We start from the raw sequence: 20,864 nt of genomic DNA, 5'->3' as shown, positions 1-20,864 counted from the left end.
CAAATATGTGAAATCTCTAAGGTGTGTGTGGGGGGTATTTTTTAAAGCATGCAGTAATAAATTATTAATCAAGCAATCAAGAATCCTCTGGAAGACAGACTTGTCCACAGTGAGGAGTATGATTCAAGTGACAAAAGAGTGTCTGAGGAATTTAGCTGTTAGGTCTTGATCAGGAAGGCAGTCATGGACTCCACAGGTTGTCATGCATGACTTTCTGGACAGTGTGTAAATGTTTGTTGTATTTTACTGTTTTTTGTGTTCAGATTGAGGGCCAGGGACATGGTGCTGTATTTGACTGTAAATTCACCCCTGACGGTCATCGTTTTGCCTGCACGGACTCTCATGGTCATCTGCTGATTTTTGGATTTGGAAGTTCTAAGCCTTACGAAAAGGTTTTGATGTGTCTTAAACTTGTGTGTTATTAATGATTTGAGTAAAACCCAAAGATGAGGCCTTAAATAAAATAATTCTGTGAAGTTTGATTTCCCTCAGGAGGAGGAATGCTGCCTTGTGCACTGATGTGTAACACAGTATTTTCTTAACATTAACTGATATTACACTGTACATTACACCCCCCACCCCTTTCTTAGTTTTTAGTGTATTTGTGTTGTCAGTAGCAGCAAAGGGATTCTCAGTGTTTCATTGTCACAGGAGTAACATCATAAACTGCACAAAGACTTAAATCATGGGCCGTACACCGCTTCACCTCAAATTATACTTAACATTTACATTTTGTAGTTTTATAGCGGGTTTTATTTATGTAGAGAATGTGGATAAAATTAATATTTACTTTAGTTATGTTTGTACTAGTGTGTTGGTATGGTTTAAACAAAATTAATCTGTCAGTAAATAAACAAAAAAGCCAGCAACTGTTTGCAATAACAGGTTCTGCCAGGGATCCCCATTCAGAAATAGGGATTAGGTGAGCTGTGTTGAAGCTAATAAGTCCATTCTGTGATCCATTCCCTGAATAAAGAACGCAGATGTAAACATTCTTAATTTGTTTGTACAGTCATTAGTTGATTTATGTTTTTTTCCCCTGTATTAAATCCTAGGGTTAGGGTTAGTTTCCTTGTTAGTCAACTGAACAGATCTGAGTGCTTTTAAGGAACCAGGTGATGAGCGTCGTATTCTGAACAGTTGTTTGTTTGTATGCAGCTTCCAGACCAGGTTTTCTTCCACACGGATTACCGTCCTCTGATCCGGGACTCAAACGGTTTTGTACTGGACGAGCAGACACAGCAGGCTCCTCACCTGATGCCTCCACCGTTCCTGGTAGATGTGGATGGAAATCCTCATCCTCCTCGGTTCCAAAGGCTGGTTCCAGGCCGAGAGAACGTCATGGACGAGCACCTGATTCCTCAGCTCGGATACGTTGCCACCAGTAATACACTTACTTCACTTTACTCCCAGAGTTTATTTTTCTCTCTCTCTCTCTCTCAGTCCAGGTCTCAGAAGCTGTTATATTATAGATTTTAGTGCCTAACAGAAATGTGTTGTTCCCTGAGACCTGGATTTCTTCTTAAATGTCATAAAGTTTTGTCAGTTTTATGTTTACTGTCAGGGCCCAGTTCTGGCGGCATTACTCCGGCAAGTCCAGGTTCTGCTGTAGACCCTGTTCTGTTGGGGACAGCAGAACCCTGTCATCTGCATAGAGCAGGAATTTGATCTGAGTCGTGTATAGAATGCTCCAGAGTCATGGCCAATTAGTTAATATACACGTTGGGCTTAAGCAGCATCCCTGTCTCACTCTGCGCACATGAGAAGAGTTTGTTGTGGTGATTTAGTAAAAATCCAATTTGACTTTTACTCAAGACACTGTGCTTCATATGGAAGTTTAATAGTCTAAAGTTGATGATGCTACACATTTAAATTCAGTGTTACTGTTCACACAGATGCCTTGGTAATTATTCTGGTAGAATTTATCTCTATTCTTAAAGATAGCTGTTCAATCCACATTCCAGATCTCAGGGAAGTAATCGACACACTAAACCAGATTGAAAAGCTTTAAAGTAGCCAGTTGGAATTTTGAAATTATAATAAATTCCTGATCGAGTGCAAGAGTGGACACACTGTGAGGAAGTGCAGTTCTGTCTCTATCGCTGCAACATCACAGTGGGGGCACAGCCGGGCCGCTCTGGATCTCCAGCTCTGTCCGTGCCATATTTTCAAAGCCCGTGTCACAGAGAAGCTCTCCAGAGTTTCTCGTCTGTATTATAGTCCCTTTCTCATAGGTGACACTAAGACTAGGGCGTCTGTGTAGAGGAGACATTTAATTTTGTTGTCATGCATTAAGAGACCAGGTATGTTACTGGACTAGTTTAGTTTTTCAGCCAGCCAGTCAGTCCATTTGATTAATTAATGTATTTATTTAAATATTTTAATAATCGGGAAAGGTTTAAGTTACAAAAATCACATTACATTCAAGTCAGCTGTATTACATCAATTAAAAACTCTTATAATGAATAATAGACAATGTTTTCCTGTTGTACATAGAATACTCAGCCAGTTCAGTAATATATAAATTAAACAGAGTGGGACTCTGTTCTTCATTATCCAATCTTTACTGCACATTTACTGTGGGAATGCATTTATTTAATGACATCATACATGCGCCCCACCACCACCACCACCATTCTTAAGTTTATTAAAATAATCCATTATGTCAAATTAATTAAAATAGATTAGGCACCAACTCTGAAAAATGAGATCTGAGGCTTACTTTGAAGCTGTCTCACCAAGAGGAAGGATACAGCAGGTCTGTTTGCGTGGAAGATGAGCTGGCAGGTTGTTGATGTGCCTTGTTAATCAGTTTCAGAATTGGTGTCTGGAGTCTGTAGATCCCTATCTTATCTATCGACTAATCTCAGATGTGATTCCTTATTCTGGCCAATAAATAAGTTTCACATACTTTAATCCACCTTAGAAAAAACACATGGCAATAAAAGAAAACAAAAACAGACAAATACAGTAAGTTGCAACTGACAAAGTTATTTCCCTTAAGAAGGCTTAAATAAACATAGCACAAAGTAAGGAAATTCGTGTTTTCTTTGTTGTAACGATGCTTCTTGGCAGTAAATCTTATACAGTTGTAAAGCCTGTTCATTTCCCTTTTAAATGGTGCCACATTTGTAAGGAACATTTGTGGGATGAGCAGTAGAAACGGAGTATGTGGGTTACTCCCATGGAAAAATTTGCCAAATCCTCTCTGCCAGTGCCAAACAGCTTGTTTTGTGTGATGGTGTGGGGTGGCATCTTCCTCACTGGAAAAATGAGGCTCTTCTTCATTGGAGGCTTCTCAATTCAGAGAGATATCAAAATGAAATTCTGCAACCAGTGGCAATCCCATATCTCCACAGTCTGGGACCGAACTCTATCCTCCAATAGGACAATGCTCGCCCCACGGATTAACGGGGTTTATCAGGCTATCTTCAGAATTTTGTTAGTGAAGAGGATGGAATGGCCTGCCAGCAGTCCTGACCTCAGCCCCATTGAACACAAATGCTGGTTGAAGAATTGGATGCCATCCCACAGCAGTTGGTGACCCGCATGAGTGACCAGACTGTTGTGGCTGTGTATGGTTCTTCCACACTTGTCTTGTTTCCTCAGACTTCAATCATCCAGTACACCAAATGAATCAATGTCAGAATAAGCCATTTAGCATTGGCAGAGAGGATTTGGCAAATTTTTCATGGGCGTAACCCACATACTCAGCTCTAATGCTCATCCCACAAATACACGTTCCTTACAAATGTGGCACCATTTATATGGGGAATTAACAGGCTTTCCAACTGTATAAGAGTTATTGCTAAGAAGCATTGTTACAACATAGAAATAATCTACCAAACACAAATTTCCTTAAGTTGTGCTAAGTTTTTATGGAGCTCAGTATGACTAAAATGTTTTAATTAATGAACTGGTAAGAGCGTCCTCTTCCTCACACGTGTCCTTTTCCGAGCGTGTAAGAGATGAATCTCAGAGCACGCAAGATCTCGATAACTTTCTCTCTCTCGCTCGTTAATACTATGGGTGGTACTTTAACGTGTTAATTTCGATGAATTAATTATGGGGAAAATAACGAAATAAAAAAATAATGCATTTTAATCGCACTTTGCACTGTGAAACGTTTCTCAGTGCATGAGTTCCAAGCATACAAATTATAACGACGCACAATGTGCTGAACATGATGAAGATGACGGAAGAGACTACGCTGGTGGATGGGAAATTTAAAAACAAGAAACTTCCAGATTGAAGTACAAGCAAAAATGTTGTTATATGCACTTAATGCAGGAAGGAGTTTGCTTATCACAGGAGCACTTCCACTGTTCGTTACCACCTCAACGCAAAACATGTTGGGGCTAGTGCGCAGCTCAGTAATGTTAAAAGTGCAGTGATCCCTCGTTTTTCGCGGGGGATGCGTTCCAAGACCACCCGCGAAAAATGAATTTCCGTGAAGTAGAGGAAAGAAATATATATATACCAGTTAACACTCGACCACATGTCGAGTCCACTTCAGACAAATTTACCAATTCACTGGTAGTAGACTGGTGGGAAAATAAACAAGATTTTGAATTTAAGCTTATGTTCGTTGATTTATTCATCAACCAAACTTAAATCAATATTTCTCATGCTAAATATTGAAATGTGATTAATTTCAATTAATTAATTACAAAGCTAATTAATTTTTTTAATCAAGTCCTACCCCTAGTTAATACAATGTGAGTGCGCTAATTTTAACATTAGATTTAACTTGTGATTCTGGTTCAGAAACCAACATGAATACAATTTACTAATTTTGCTTATAAAGATAATGGTGGATAAAACCATATTCTAGTATCGTATTTCCTTTTCTGTATGAATAACTTGAGAGCATTAATACAGGTATACAAAGATTATTTGGGGTTAGTATTGATTAAATCATACACATTTAGATTGAGGAAGGAATTAATCTCCTACTTGTTACAGGCATTTTGGAAACCATACAAGCAGGGTTACATACATTTAGATTACATCCCCAATTCCAATGAAGTTGGGACGTTGTGTAAAACATGCATTAAAAACAGAATATGATGATTTGCAAATCCTTTTCAACTTATATTCTATTGAATACACTACAAAGACAAGATATTTAATTTTCAAATTGATAAACTTTATTTTTATTATTTTTTTGCTAATATTCATCCATCCATCCATTATCCACCACTTATCCGGGTCCGGGTCGCGGGGGAAGCAGTCGGAGCAAAGAAACCCAGACCTCCCCCTCCCCAGCCACTGCCTCTAGCTCCTCCGGGGGTATATCGAGGCGTTCCCAGGCCAGTCGAGACATGTAGTCTCTCTAGCATGTTCTTGGTCTGCCCCGTGGCCTCCTCCCCATTGGACATGCCCGAAACACCTCACCAGGAGGCATCAGGACCAGATGCACGAACCACCTCAACTGGCTCCTCTTGACGTGTATGTATGTATGTATGCTCCTAACCCTATCTCTAAGGGAGAGTCCAGACACCCTGTGGAGAAAACGCATTTCAGTCGCTTGTACCCACGATCTCGTTCTTTCGGTCACTACCCAAAGCTTGTGACCATAGGTCAGGGTTGGGACATAGATTGAACGGTAAATCGAGAGCTTTGCTTTTCTGCTCAGCTCTCTCTTCACCACAACGGACCGGTACAGAGCCCGCATTACTGCTGACGCTGAACCGATCCGCCTGTCAATCTCATGCTCCATCTTTCCCTCAATCGTGAACAAGACCCCGAGGTATTTAAATTCCTCCACTTGAGGCACGATCTCACTTCCAACCTGGAGAGAGCACTCCACCCTTTTCTGGTACTTTTTCTGAGTACCATGGACTCGGACTTGGAGGTGCTGATCCTCATCCCTACCGCTTCCACACTCGGCTGCAAACTGGTCCAGCAAGAGCTGGAGGTCCCAGCTCGATGAAGCCAACAAGACCACATCATCCGCAAAAAGCCGACCTGGAATACTGAGACCACCAAACCGGACACCTTCCGCCACTTGGCTACGCCGTGAAATTCTGTCCATAAAAGTTATGAACAGAACCGGTGACAATGGGCAGCCCTGACGTAGTCCAACTCCATTCTGGTTTCTAACTCCTTACTGCCAGCCATACGAACCAGACTCCTGCTCTGTTTATACAGGGACTGGATGGCTCGTAGCAAAGAACCCAGTACCCCATACTCCCCGAGCACCCTGCACAGAATACCCCGAGGGACACAGTCGAATGCTTTCTCCAGATCCACAAAACACATGTAGACTGGTTGAGCAAACTCCCACGCACCCTCCAGGATCCTAGCAAGGGTAAAGAGCAGGACCTGTGTTCCACGACCGGGGTGGAACCCGCATTGGATTCCCCCGTGGGGTGGAGCCACCCCACGGGGTCCCCGAACTCTGCTTCCTCTGCGGAAGACTTGCTGGTGGGATTGAGAAGATCCTTGAAGTATTCCTTCCACCGCCTAATGACGTCCCCAGTCGAGGTCAAGAGTTCCCCACCCCCACCATATACAGTGTTGGTGGAAAACCACTTTCCCCTCCTGAGTCACCTGATGCTTTGCCAGAAACTTCTCGGAGCCGACCGAAAATTGTTTTCCATGTCCTCACCGAACTCCTCTTACACCCACGTTTTTGCCTCAGCGACAGCCGAAACCTCGAGCTGCTGGGCTGCTTCCGGAGTCCCCCGAGCCAACCAGGCTCGATAGGACTCTTTCTTCAGGTTGACAGCCCCCCTCACCCGGGGTGTCCACCACCGAATGCCACCCTGACAGGCACCGACAACCTTGCAGCCACAGCTCCGTTCAGCCACCTCAACAATGGAGGTCCGGAACATGGCCCATTCAGACTCAATGTCACCAGCCTCCCCCAGGATGCAGTCGAAGCTCTGCCGAACGTGGGAGTTGAAGATCTTTCTGACAGGTTTCTCCGTCAAACGTTCCCAGCAAACCCTCAGCACACGTTTGGGCCTGCCAGGTCTGTCTTGCATCCTCCCCCGCCATCTGATCCAACTCACCACCAGGTGGTGGTCAGTTGACAGCTCAGCACCTCTCTTCACCCGAGTGTCCAGAACATATGGCCACAGGTCCGATGATAAGACTATACAGTCAATCATCAACATGCAGCCTAGGGCATCCTGATGCCAGGTGTACTCGTGGACACCCTTATGCTCGAACATGGTGTTCGTAATGGACAAACTGTGATGGGCACAGAAATCCAATAACTGAACACCACTCGGGTTCAGATCAGCGGGGCCATTCCTCCCAGTCACGCCCCTCCAGGTCTCACTGTCATTACCCACGTGAGCGTTGAAGTCCCCCAGCAGAACAATGGAGTCCCCAGAATGAGTGTTCTCCAGCACCCCCTCTAGGGTCCCCAAGAAGGCATGGTACTCAGAACTGCTGTTTGGTGCATAAACACAAACAACAGTCAGAGCCCTTTCCCCAACCCGAAGGCGCAGGGAAATTACCCTCTCGTCCACTGGGGTAAACCCCAACGTACAGGTGCTAAGCCGGGGGGTTATGAGTAAGCCCACTCCTGCCTTACGTCTCTCACCCTGGGCAACGAGGTCCAGAGTAGATATAGTTGGGTTTACCTCGACACACAGTATGGGCTCTGGAACCAATCTCCTTGAGAGGGGCTGGATGCTCTTTCACTCAAGAGTGAAAGAGTGAAAGAGCATCCAGCCCCTCTCAAGGAGATTGGTTCCAGAGCCCATACTGTGTGTCGAGGTAAACCCAACTATATCTACTCTGGACCTCGCGCACCAGCTCGGACTCTTTTCCCCCAGAGAGGTTATGTTCCATGTTCCAAAAGCCAGTTTCAGTAACCGAGGATCAGAACGCCAGGGCCCTCAACCCTGGCTGCCACCCAATCCACAATGCACCAGACCCGGACTACTATCTCTCCCACAGGTGGTGGGTCCATGGGAGATTTTGAATTTGAGGCCTGCAACACATTCCAAAAAAGTTGGGACAGGGATATGTTTACTACTGTGTTACTTTCCTTTTAACAACACTCAGTGTGTTTGGGAACTAGGGATACTAATTGTTGAAGCTTTGTAGGTGGAATTCTTTCCTATTCTCACTTTATGTAGAACTTCAGTTGCTCAACAGTTCGGGGTCTCTGCCGGCGCAGTTTCTGGGTCTTGTTGATATATGGCTTTCGCTTTGCATGGTAGAGTTTTAACTTGTACTTTTAGATGGAGTGACAAACTGTGTTCACTGACAGTGGTTTTCTGAAGCGTTCCTAAGCCTTTCTGGTAATATCCATTACAGAATGATGTCGGGTTTTAATGCAGTGCCTGAGGGATCAAAGGTCACAGGCATTCAATGTTGGTTTTCAGCCTAGCTGCTTACTTGCAGAGATTTCTCCAGATTCTCTGAATCGTTTGATGACATTATGGATTATAGATGATGAAATCCCTAAATTCCTTGCAATTGTACATTGAGAAACATTGTTCTTAAACTGTTGAACGATTTGCTCATGCAGTTGTTCACAAAGTGGTGAACTTTGCCCATCCTTGCTTGTGAATGACTGAGCCCCTCAGGGATGCTCACTTTATGCCCAATCATGACACTCACCTGTTTCCAATTAACCTGTTCACCTGTGGACTTTTGCTAGCCCTGGCATCAGTCAGTGTAAGTGAAATGCACGCTCCGCATATATGCAGTTTTTGCAGGGGGGTGCTAAAATATGTTTACCCATGGTTATCCAACTTTGTCTCCCTGTGGAGCTTCAGGCATTTAATCCTCCACCATTTACCTCGACAGACCAGCAGCAGCTGAATATGCTATGTCCTGTGAGAGCGCTGCATGGTTATGTAGATAAAATTAAGGACTATAGGAAAAGATTAAGAGTCCCAGCCTTTGAGGCCTAGCTGGTTGACGGTAGGTTCAGGACAGGCTTGTCCTGTAACCCCAGTTCTGATAGCATGACTGAGGTGTCTCACCAGAACCCCACCCCCCCATTGGAGCATGATGTGAGGAAGAGGTGTGCCTGTTTTAGAATGAGTTTATGATGTCATGCCACCGTATTATATACAGGGTGCAGTGCACGAGCATCACAGCTGTCAGCCAGCACAGGGGCTGCTCGCGTAGTGTAATAGAGCTTCTGAGGTACAAACGGTGGGGGCAGTATTCCGTAGTGAGACACCTCAATCGTGCTATCAGAGAACCGGGGTTACACTAGTAACCTAATGTTTTGTCACCTTTAGCAGCTGGTCTGTGAGGTCATGATCTGTCTCTTCTCTTGATGCAATTCTTAAATCAGTTCTGACAGTCGTATTTTCTCTCTGGAGCAGGTTTCCAGTTTCTTCAGTCCAATTTTCAGCTCTGTGTCTTTTGTGTTGAATTATTTCAGCTTTCAGCTGCTGCAGAAGCAGTGGATGGTGATGCAGGAGGCTGACTGGGTTTGTTTTCTTCAACAAGTGACTTTAGTCTGAAAATATTTTCAAAATATTACATTTGATTCAGATCCCTGGATCATAATAGTTCCAGGTTTATAAAAATAGATGTTAAATTTAGGCATGGTGTCCAAGTACAGTAGTCTAATAGATTTATTTCCACACATTTTGTCATTTTTATGGTCCGCCAGAAGAGTAGAGTGCCAGATATCTGGGTGTAGAACACCAGGTCAGATTAAGTTACTCCTCCATTGACCAGTGCAACGTCTGCTTGGGGTGTTATCTCAGTATTTCTGCTTTGAATTTTCTTCTTTTTATTATCACTGTTAATCTCTGTGTAGTAGCTGATACCTAGAGAGCTGAGGTTGTGCTCAGTTTTGCTGGCTCTGTGTTGTTTTTAAAGGAAGACAGCCACAAAGAACTGAAATTAGAATCTTTGCCTAAGTAAGAGCTAACAGACTTTAAAAATGTTTATGGGGTATTACAAAAATAAGTTTACCCCTTTTCTTTTTAACCAACTCAGCATTTTTCTGTTGTTCTGTCCAGATATCTCCACTTATTTAATTGGTCAGTCTCTGTTTTAATTTGAATGAGGATGTCTGAGTTGATAGCTGAAAGATTGTTAAATGTATTTTTTTCTTTTCTTAAAGTTTATGGATATATGTCAAAAAACAATCAACAAAATGTTTAAGGTTTTAGACGTCATAATGTTGTTCAGAACTCTCTGTTGTTCCCTGACTAATGAGTGGTCCATATCTGTTCTTTAATGACTGTGAAGGTCATTTTCAGGGGCTTCAGACTATGTGACTCTCTGTTCCTGTTATGTGTGTAGGTGATGGAGAGGTGGTGGAGCAGGTAATCAGTCAGCAGTCTGCTGAAGGTGAGGATCCTCAGGTTCGCCGCAGTGTTCTAGATGATGCAATCCGACAGCTGCAGGAACAGCAGGACAGACTGATTGGAGAACCTGCTGTAGTTGCAGGTCCAGGAACTCCAAGGAGAGGTAAAGGTTCCCAAAATCAACAGTCAACAGTAGAATATCTGATGCACTGCAAATATTTACTTGGAAGTTCCATTTCCTGCTGAGGCAGTAGCTGCACATCAGACTCAGATTTACTGTTAGACCTGTGTGCCCTCCGCTGCTGGTGTCGGTTCTGCAGTTTCTCTTGAGGTCAAAAATGGTAGCTGTTTCGTTTTATATGCGGTATAATGTTTTTTGTGTGTGTGTGTGGGTATAGTGTCTGTGAGCGAGCGTATGGAGGTTCAGTCTCCCCCGAATGTGGGTTTGCGGCGCAGTGGGCAGGTGGAGGGAGTTCGACAGATGCACCAAAATGCCCCCCGCAGTCAGATTGCCACAGAGCGAGACCTGCAGGCCTGGAGACACAGAGTTGTGGTTCCAGAACTCTCGCACAGCGCATACAGGTCAGAACTTCCCACACAATCATGTTCTTATGTTTGTAATGTAAGAACCTAAAACCCAGGGGGGGTTTAAACCTCCCCAGGTGATAGATAGATAGATGACTATGATTTATGTTCTTTCTTTTATTTGTAGTTGGATTTTTATTAACACTGTTGCTGTTTTCTTTGTATTTGTACTCATTCCATCCATCCTGTAATTAAAAATTTGTGTGGTGTCTTATAGTGACGACGAATTTCTGTGTTTCAGGGCTCAGGAATCTTACCGTTTAGCGAAGGGAGAAGAGGAGATTATTCTCTACAATTCTAAGAAACGCAGAATTACAAACAGCACTTTCAGGGTAAACCTCTCCTCCACTGCTTTCTTCTGGAGCTGTTGTGAGACAATAACATGCAGCTACTAGCTAGGATTTTAAGAAAAGCATGTTTTTGGTTCAGATCTAAACTTTGGCTGTTGGCCTTCACTGCTTTTGCAACTTATCCACTATGGGATAATTCTGTAACACTGAACATTTCTACCACAGTTTATTGCTAATTTTAATATAAATTATATATGAACTAGCAATTCTTCGGTGTGTAGGATGACTCTGATGATGAGGGGGTGTGTAGTAAGCGTGGCCTGCGAAGGCGTGTGCAGAGTGGAGACAGTGTGGAGGATTTTATAGATTTCTCCTGTGAGGAGGGTGAGGAGACGGCATCTTCAGAGGTACAACACACATCCACTATACACACTCATTCACCCACTTACTCTCTTTGTATTTATAGTCAGGAATCCATGAATTCTGAAATGTAGTTCAGGCATGTTTTAAAGATGCACTAAATACTCAGGCATTGTTTATACTGAGTTTCTACAGCACACACTTGTTTAAACTTGTTTCTAAAGCAGATTTCATACAAAATATTTTAATAAAAACACATTGAGTAGATTTACAATATAACAATAGAACACAGACTATAAAATAGCAGTGCTCGTACTTTGAGAAGGTTTTAGCAGAACCACTCAGTTCTAGCAGACTAGAGCTCATGAAAGGTTGAGACACATGGCATCAGTGAAGGATCTGCCTTTTTCACTCATGCAGACTCCATACAGATTCAGTGCTGATAGAACAGGGACCAGAAAAATTTTTTATGGTGTTGCGCAGAGAATGAATAATAAGAAAACAAATCCTATAATGCCCTTATCTGGAAAATTCAGTGTTGGCAACAAAGGCACAGCAAGGCACTCAGCAGTAGAAATGGCACTTTTATTTTCATGAGCGTAGATTAAAGTATAGGGTTCTTCTAAAATGTCTGAGAGGTGAGAGACTGTACTGTTCTGAGTGTTTTTGCTGTTTGTCAGTGATGTTTGTGATCTGCTTAGAATAATGAAGAGGATGGCAGTGAAGGGGACTCTTCAAATGATGAAGAGTGGAGAAGTGACAGCTCAAGGTAAATCACACGGCACTGTTTTGAGATACGTTTTAGGTGTACTGCACTGATATGGGACTAATAAAATGTCTAATTGCATAATTTAAACTTAAGAGAATTCAAATTTAAATTGTGATTAATGTATTGTGTTCTACAAGGATGTACACGAGAAAACAAATGTATATATTATATATACACGCAGAGGTTGGACAATGAAACTGAAACACCTGGTTTTAGACCACAATAATTTATTAGTATATTTATAATATATTAGTAGCCTCCTTTTGCGGCCCTACACCATACAGCATCAATTTGTCTTGGGAATGAAATATACAAGTCCTGCAAAGTGGTCAGAGGGATTTGAAGCCATTCTACTTGCAGGATAGTGGCCAGGTCTCTACGTGATGCTGGTGGAGGAAAACGTTTCCTGACTCGCTCCTCCAAAACACCCCAAAGTGGCTCAATAATATTTAGATCTGGTGACTGTGCAGGCCATTGGAGATGTTCAACTTCACTTTCGTGTTCATCAAACCAGTCTTTCACCAGTCTCGCTGTGTGTATTGGTGCACTGTCGTCCTGATACACAGCACCACCTTCAGGATACAATGTTTGAACCATTGGATACACATGGTCCTCTAGAATGGTTCGGTAGTCCTTGGCAGTGATGCGCCCATCTAGCACAAGTATTGGGCCAAGGTAATGCCATGATATGGCAGCCCAAACCATCACTGATCCACCCCCATGCTTCACTGTGGACATGCAACAATCTGGGTGGTACGCTTCTTTGGGGCTTCTCCACACCGTAACTCTCCCGGATGTGGGGAAAACAGCAAAGGTGGACTCATCAGAGAACAATACATGTTTCACATTGTCCACAGCCCAAGATTTGCACTCCTTGCACCATTGAAACCGACGTTTGGCATTGGCATGAGTGACCAAAGATTTAGCTATAGCAGCCCGGCCGTGTATATTGACCCTGTGGAGCTCCCCACGGACATTTCTTGTGGAAACAGGAGAGTTGAGGTGCACATTTAATTCTGCCGTGATTTGGGCAGCTGTGGTTTTATGATTTTTGGATACAATCCAGGTCAGCACCCGAACATCCCTCTCAGACAGCTTCCTCTTGCATCCACTGTTAATCCTGTTGGATGTGTTTCGTCCTTCTTGGTGGTATGCTGACATTACCCTGGACACCGTGGCTCTTGATACATCACAAAGACTTGTTGTCTTGGTCACAGATGCACCAGCAAGACGTGCACCAACAATTTGTCCACTTTTGAACTCTGGTGTGTCACCCATAATGTTGTGTGCATTGCAATATTTTGAGCAAAACTGTGCTCTTACCCTCTGCTAATTAACCCTTCACATTCTGCTCTTACTGGTGCAATGTGCAATTAATGAAGATTGGCCACCAGGCTGCTCCAATTTAGCCATGAAACCTCCCACACTAAAATGACGTTGGTGTTTCAGTTTCATTGTCCAACCCCTGTATATGTTTGATAGATGATCTCTAAATGGCACTAATAATGACTGATATGTACCTGATTAAAGCCGCTCCTCCAGTGAGTACTCTGATTGGACAGCGGATGCTGGAATCACAGTTAATCCAGGATTGTCTTCTCGGAGACGAGCTTGCAGACAAATCAGCAGCTCGGAGGAGGAGGAAGAGAACACTGCAGAGGAGGAACAAACTGAGCAAACACAGGATGAAGAAACAACCAAAAGCTCCCCTTCCAAACAGAAGAAGAAAGTAAAAAGCAAAGTGCAGAAGGTGAATGGTGTTGATTGCCCTGTAAGAGCTGTTGGGCTGTGGGTAGTGTTGTGTGGCGTTTATTGTTGCTGTGTTGTGCATATTTGTAGGTGGTGGTGTTCTGTTTTGTGTGGTGTACAGACAGAATATTTTTATGAGACTGGTGCAAATAGAGAACTGATGGAAGGATAGATTTGTTTGGTTTTAAATATGCTGTAAATTTAATTTTGTTTACAATGTTTAATTAATGTTAATTTGATTGTTTGTTTACTTTAGCTGAATCTCTTTAACATGTTTCCATTTCTGAAATTTACAGTGTACAAAATCAAGGCCATCTATAAACAGAGAAGTGTCCATCGAGTTTCGTCCCTCGCTCTGGATCACTGACATCTATCCTCGGAAGTCCCCCTTCGTCCCTCAGATGGGAGACGAGGTTTGTTTTCAGTTGCATCATCCTTGCTGTGTTCTGCTTTCATCTAAAAGCTGCATGTTTAAATGTTTTTGTGTTGTTTTCTGTAGGTGGTCTATTTCCGCCAGGGTCATGAGGCATACGTAGATGCTGTTTGCAGGAATAATCTGTACCCGATCAACCCGGACAAACAGCCGTGGAAGAAGATAGAGCTCAGAGTCAGTGCATCATCAGAATTTACTCAACAGTTCAGGTTTAATCTGGAGAAAACAAGCCTATTTGTTTTGTCTTTACATTTTACAAAAATTTCACCAGTAAAAACAAAAATCTGCAAAAATCTATTTAAGTCCTTCCTTAATTACAAGCTTCCTGTCAAAGTTTTCTTAACTTTGAATCAGGTTGCATATCTGCTACAAGATTTGATTCTGAGCTGTGAGTTTAATCTTCCCCAAAACTTAATGCAAATCCTTCAGCAGTAGGAATATAATAATAGACCCATCCTCGAGAAGATCAGGAAAAATGTACAGGAACTAGACAATACCTGTTTCTAGAAAAGTCGAACAGTGTATAAACTGCAGTAAAAGCAGATTTGGAGGTTTTAAGTGTGGTGTTTTGGGTTTTTTGGTGTTTTTTCCAGGACCAAGAGTTTGTTAAAATAACTGGAATCAAGTACGAGGTATGTCCTCCAACTCTCTGCTGTTTGAAGCTGGCGCTCATCGACCCTGGAACTGGAAATCTTACAGACAAGTCTTTCTCTGTGAAGTAAGATTTAAGTGTTTAGCATGTGCTAATGTTTAATTTCAGCTGCTTGTAAGGTTGATAAGCTTGACCAGTGATATTGAAAAAATGATCTGAACAATACAATTGTATTATATTAATCAATTTACACAGTGAGCTCATTTCAGGTACACTGGAACAGTTCTGTTATTAAACACACTGAATCCATATTGAACTAATGTCTAAAGCTGGGGTTAGATATGAGGTACATTAATGCCCTGATAAACATTATTCACTACCTTTGTCTCCTTACTGCTGTAGAAGATCAGCGAGTCTTGTGTGTGATGTGGTTGTTTTTGCAGGTATCATGATATGCCGGATGTCATTGACTTTCTCGTTCTCCGTCAAAGTTATGACGAGGCTCGCAACAGGGTTTGGAGACCAAGTATGCCAGCAAACTTCTTCCTTTAAAGATTATACTCTCATTAATCTCTACCAAGTGAACAAGTAATAAATAAATAGACACAGACCCAATGCCACTGTTTACGTGTTTCATAACTGTATTTCAGACTAATTCAGCTAGTTTTAACTAAACTAACTGTGGGTCCATGTTGTTGTTGTTGTTGTTTTCATTTATTTATTTTGCTGCTGACCCCATCAGTAGTGTACTGTGTTTAGAGAATCATGTTGTTTGTTTGTTGTTTATTTTAGACAATCGGTTCCGGTCAGTGATTGATGACGCCTGGTGGTTTGGGACCATAGTTTGTCAGGAGCCATATCAGCCAGAGTATCCTGACAGCCACTTCCAATGCTTCAAAGTCAAGTATGTATTTATTCACTGCTTTTATTTATGTGTTTGGACAAGGTTTGTGAAGTGGTGGTCTCTGTGCAGGTGGGACAATGGAGAGACGGAGAAACTCAGCCCATGGGACATTGAGGCCATTCCAGAAAATGGTAAAAAAAAATTAATGTGATTGGTTTTACTTTTTACATATGACGAGTCTTATCTGGGTGTTTTTAATTTGTGGACAGGCTAATAATGTGCGTCTTGCCAGTCTGAGGGCAGCACAGTGGCACAACAGGTAGTATTGCTGTCACACTCCAGAGTCCTGGGGTTGTGGGGTTCAAGCCCCGCTCCGGGTGACTCTCTGTGAGGAGTTCGGTGTGTTTTCCCTGTCCACATGGGTTTTCTCCAGGTGGTCCAGTTTCTCCCTATGGTCCAAAAACACGTGTTGGTAGGTGGATTCGCTACTCAGAAGTGTCCCTAAGTGTGAGAGTGTGATTGACTGTGTGTGTGTCACCCTACGAAGGACTGGCACCCCCTCCAGGGTGTGATTCCTGGATAGGCTCCGGACCCATTGTGACCCTGAGCTGGATAAGGGATTACAGACTATGAATGAATGAAGGACACTTTGTGTTGAGAAATAGTTGTTGTCTTTTACATTTGTTCTTTTGTTCTTGCTTTCGTCGCTGGAAGTTGTTGTTTTTTGAAATTAGAAGAGAAGACTCAAAAAGTAGAGAGAAAATTAGGTTTATTGGGTGTGCACAGGTCTCTTCTTAAAACAAATCTCAAAACTGTGTACAAAACCCTTTTGAGAAAAGCACAATGCTATGGTAATTTAGGAGGTGTGGCGAGGATCAATCAGTCTAACCGACCCCCAAAACAGACCCTAAAATGGTATCATTCAAACATTTGCATACTGAGAGATGGCGAACTCTGAAGGTACTTAACCCTTTGGATATCAGCATACAAATGTTAGCATTATACAGGATATCCACTCTTGTGTTGGAGTCAACCAGTCTGTCTTCAGCTTGGCCCAAATTGCTGGAACAAACACGCCTCATGATAATTACATTATACAAAGGCACCAAGGTGGTTGTATTGAATTATCTAGCAGAGTTTGTGAGGAAGAGAGTGTAAGAAAAATTATTTACAACATTGTACAATAGAAGTACTTTTGTTTGTAACAGCACCCTTTCCCTCTACTGCTTTTCTTTTTTTTTGTTCATGTCTGGGTTCTGCAGCTCAGCAGCCAGAGTGTGACGGTGCTTCTGTAGCAGTGACGGATGAAGAGATGAACGATATTCTGTATAAACCCCGAGAGGGTGAATGGGGACAGAGAAGTCGAGAAGAGGAAAGTGCTCGCATAATCACAGGAATTGACCAGCTCATCACCGTGGGTATGTGTGACCAGACTAAGGACACCTCTTCCTTATTTCTCCACTCTCTCAGCTCCACTGTCCCTCTGGTCACAGATAGCCTATAGTCCATCTATTGTTATACTTTGTTAGCCCCATTTCCCCCTTTTCTTAAACTGTCAGGACCCTCAGCGTGCAGACAGAATGACTGTTGTGGATAATGGGCAGTGAATGTAGTATTGTTATTGCTGATTTTATTTTATTTATTTATTTTTTGTGAGATATCTCGGACCTGTGCAGCTTTTGAAATAGATGCTTGAATGACTCAACCAAAGACTGTCGCACTGCAGTGCATCAACTATTTCTGGCATGGCCTTTTAAAATCAGGATGTTAAATTTATTTTTTTTCTCCTCCATTATGCCTTTACCAAATAATATTTGTTTGTTGGTTATCTGTTGAGAGAGCAGTATGTAAATGTGTTACAGATATCACTGCCCCATTCTCCGGACCTGTGGATCTGACTCAGTACCCGACATACTGCACAGTAATTGCCTTCCCCACTGACCTGGGCACCATCCGTCTGAGACTCCAGAACAACTTCTACAGGTCACACTTCACACAAACTCACTCACACTTCACACACCTGTTCCAACACACACACGCTTCCACTTCAGTCAGCTGGTAAAACCCCACTCTGCCCGCTTACCCTGTGCAATATGGTTAAGTGCTGTTTTGAATTTTAACTAATAAAACAAGTGAATTCCCTTCGTGAGGAAAACTACTGAATTATTATTAGTTTTATTTATTGAGTTTTGTTTGTCCACAGGAGACTTTCGGCACTGATTTGGGACACAAAATTAATTTATTACAATGCGAAGACCTTCAACGAGCCACAAAGCAAGATTGCACATTCAGCCAAACTTATCACAGATGTTCTTTTAAAGTTCATCAGGTTGGTCTGTTGGTGAAATGTTTTGTGTTTTATGAATAAATTAGATTTTCATTCCTTTTTACTTTTTTTTTTTTTCTTTTTCTTTTTTTTTGTTTTAAGTAAACCACACTGCATAGATATCATGGAGATCTACAACGCAGTGGAAAACATGGAGTACAGCGAGGATGAGGTGAGCTGTGTTGTGAATTGTTACCCTGGAGCAATTTTAAATGTAAACCGGATTAAACATTGTTAGAACTTGGATTGCACTCCAGTCTGATACATGCTTTCTTGTTCTAGAGTTTTACCTCCTGGTGCTCTTCCTTCAGTTTGTGCTTTACAGTATTTTTACTGCTTTATTTGTAGGATCTGGAAGATGTTGATGCTCCAGGCACTTCTTCTGGGCAGAGAGCACACCAGGTAATGTCTCATATTTCATGTTTAAAAAATAAATAAACAAATACTGCACAACATTAAATTATAAGATTTTTCCCTTTAGAGTAGCAGTTGCCAGTGTTCCAGGCTAAGGTCTTTGCCATACTGTGTTTTTTAAACAGCTGGTAAGCTGATGACATTAACTGATAACTGGGATAATTGAATTAAATTTTAGTGTTCATGAGGACTGGATTATTTATTTTTTGTTGCAAAGCAGCTTAAATCCAGACATACACCCCAGGTTCACTTAAGCAGCGGTGACGTAGACATGAGATGGAGTGTTCGGTGGCACAGCATTCTTAGATCTTTTCTCAGAAATACAACAGTTTAAGCAAAGACCAGGTAGAAGGCCAGTGACAGTAGAATTTAATTAAAGGAAAAAAAATACAGTGGGTTTTTTACAGGTGTAAATCTTAAAGTGGAATGTCGTTAATTAGTGCAGTTAGCTGAGCTGTGTTTAGAGTCAAGACAAGTGAGGTCATGGCTGTGCTGTAGGCGAACCAGGGTCAGAGGTCAACATTGAAGTTTCTTAATGTTAGAAGTGATCTTATTATATGCTGAGAAAAAAAAAAAAAAAAAAAAGTTAACTCCACACGTTCAGGTGGTGGACAGAGTGAAGTATACATGCTAAAGATGGAACTCCCCTGTCCTCTCTCTGTCCAGTTTCCAGTAGAGGTGACACAGGACAGGGATTCCTGGAAGGAAGCGTGTAAACAGCTCCTGGACTACATGTTCCAGTGTGAGGACTCTGAGCCCTTCCGGCAGCCTGTGGATCAGAACGAGTATCCTGTGAGTTCAGTTATGGACTGTATTGTCACTGTTTTAAATCCACATTGGTCAGTGCTCTTGTTAAGTTGTCCGGTGTGTTTCTGCTCCAGGATTATTTAGATATCATAGATACCCCCATGGATCTAGAGACAGTCCGGAAGACCCTTGAAGAAGACCGCTATGAAAATCCCACCGACTTATGCAAAGACACCAGGCTCATTTTCGCTAATGCTAAAGCCTACACCCCAAACAAGAAATCAAAGGTTGAGTGCCCAGTTTCACACACTCTGCTTTTCTTCAAGAGTTGGGTAAAGTAACCAAAAATTTTACTCTAGTAAGAATATTGTTACTTTATAATATTAATTAATATTCTAAAGTAACAATATATTAATTATTAATAATTACTATTAATAATTAATAGTAATGACTTGAGTAAGAGTAAAAAGTACTAAGTGAAAGAACTACTCAAGTACTGATTAACTGCTGAGTAATCAATTTACTTAAGAATCAGGATGTCAAATAATACACCTGAATTCACAAAAATATAAAACAGCAATGAACAAATTTAGAGCCAGAGAATCTCTCTTAAACGACTAAAACAATAATCAATCTATGCAAAGTAACGTAAATTCAATTCAGCCACAATAACTTAATAACAAAACAATGGGCTCAATTCGCAGAGGTTACATAGAACAAGAAAAAAGGCAGTCTGTACATACGTTTATGCAAACCATAAACTGTGTATGTAGTTATGTGCATTTACATGTTCACTAACAAAAAATGGGCTCAATAGGCAGAGATTATAAAGAATAATAACAAGAAGAACAAGGCATTCTTCACATAAATGGTGTGTGTATTTGCATGTTCTATCTGTTAATTGACTATTCAGCTTTAACAGCAGCTGGCTCTCAAAAAAAAAGAGATTGTGCTTTGGACGGAAACAAAAAAAAGTAGCAAACAGAATGTAGCTCAATGTAACGGAGGAAAGTACCTCTTCTTTACAAATATAAGAGTCATTTTAATGTAGCATAGTTTTCACTTGAATATAAGTGCAATTTATGCAAAAAGTTACTCAAGTAAATGTAGTGTGTTACTACCCACCTCTGACAACAACTTTGTCAAGGAGACATGTACGCAGAAGAGCTATGGGTGCAGGTGTGAGCCCAGTTAAAGGCTCCTTGAAAGTACTATTGTGAAATCAAGTCTCTCACCCCTCTCTCCTCTCTCGCTCGCTTACTTACTCTAATGTTAAAAAGCAAGCTAATCCAGCTAAAGTTAGCAGCTGCAAACCCTGGCTAACTGCACAGTAACTCTCAAAAACCAGATTATAACCCTTTCGGGTCCCACTTTATATTAAGTGTCTGTAATAACTGTGTAGTTACACATTAACAACATATGCAACAACAATGTAACTACTGATGAATTAGTACCTGTTACAGATTAATTACAGTAGTACAGCTTATGTAATTACATGTGTATCAACTTCA

General features: G+C 41.8%; 1 protein-coding gene across 2 annotated transcripts in view; it reads left to right on the top strand.

Annotated features, from left to right (window-relative positions):
- Positions 1-20,864, top strand: part of LOC136675509 (bromodomain and WD repeat-containing protein 3-like) — a 51,657-nt gene that overhangs the window by 20,525 nt on the left and 10,268 nt on the right. For both annotated transcript variants that reach the window (XM_066652067.1, XM_066652066.1), the window contains exons 17-37: positions 264-392; positions 1,159-1,384; positions 10,240-10,407; positions 10,643-10,826; positions 11,071-11,161; positions 11,401-11,526; positions 12,181-12,248; positions 13,779-13,998; positions 14,294-14,410; positions 14,497-14,604; positions 15,024-15,148; positions 15,466-15,548; positions 15,815-15,926; positions 15,996-16,057; positions 17,129-17,284; positions 17,729-17,849; positions 18,070-18,195; positions 18,295-18,364; positions 18,541-18,594; positions 19,273-19,398; positions 19,488-19,640. In XM_066652067.1, coding sequence (XP_066508164.1) covers positions 264-392; positions 1,159-1,384; positions 10,240-10,407; positions 10,643-10,826; positions 11,071-11,161; positions 11,401-11,526; positions 12,181-12,248; positions 13,779-13,998; positions 14,294-14,410; positions 14,497-14,604; positions 15,024-15,148; positions 15,466-15,548; positions 15,815-15,926; positions 15,996-16,057; positions 17,129-17,284; positions 17,729-17,849; positions 18,070-18,195; positions 18,295-18,364; positions 18,541-18,594; positions 19,273-19,398; positions 19,488-19,640 — 2,625 coding nt within the window. The remainder of the gene's footprint in view (positions 1-263; positions 393-1,158; positions 1,385-10,239; positions 10,408-10,642; positions 10,827-11,070; positions 11,162-11,400; positions 11,527-12,180; positions 12,249-13,778; positions 13,999-14,293; positions 14,411-14,496; positions 14,605-15,023; positions 15,149-15,465; positions 15,549-15,814; positions 15,927-15,995; positions 16,058-17,128; positions 17,285-17,728; positions 17,850-18,069; positions 18,196-18,294; positions 18,365-18,540; positions 18,595-19,272; positions 19,399-19,487; positions 19,641-20,864) is intronic.

The sequence above is a fragment of the Hoplias malabaricus genome, chromosome X1 (genome assembly GCF_029633855.1).
Source record: "Hoplias malabaricus isolate fHopMal1 chromosome X1, fHopMal1.hap1, whole genome shotgun sequence".
NCBI classification, from domain to species: Eukaryota; Metazoa; Chordata; class Actinopteri; order Characiformes; family Erythrinidae; genus Hoplias; species Hoplias malabaricus.
This window is presented reverse-complemented; position numbering and strand designations above follow the sequence as displayed.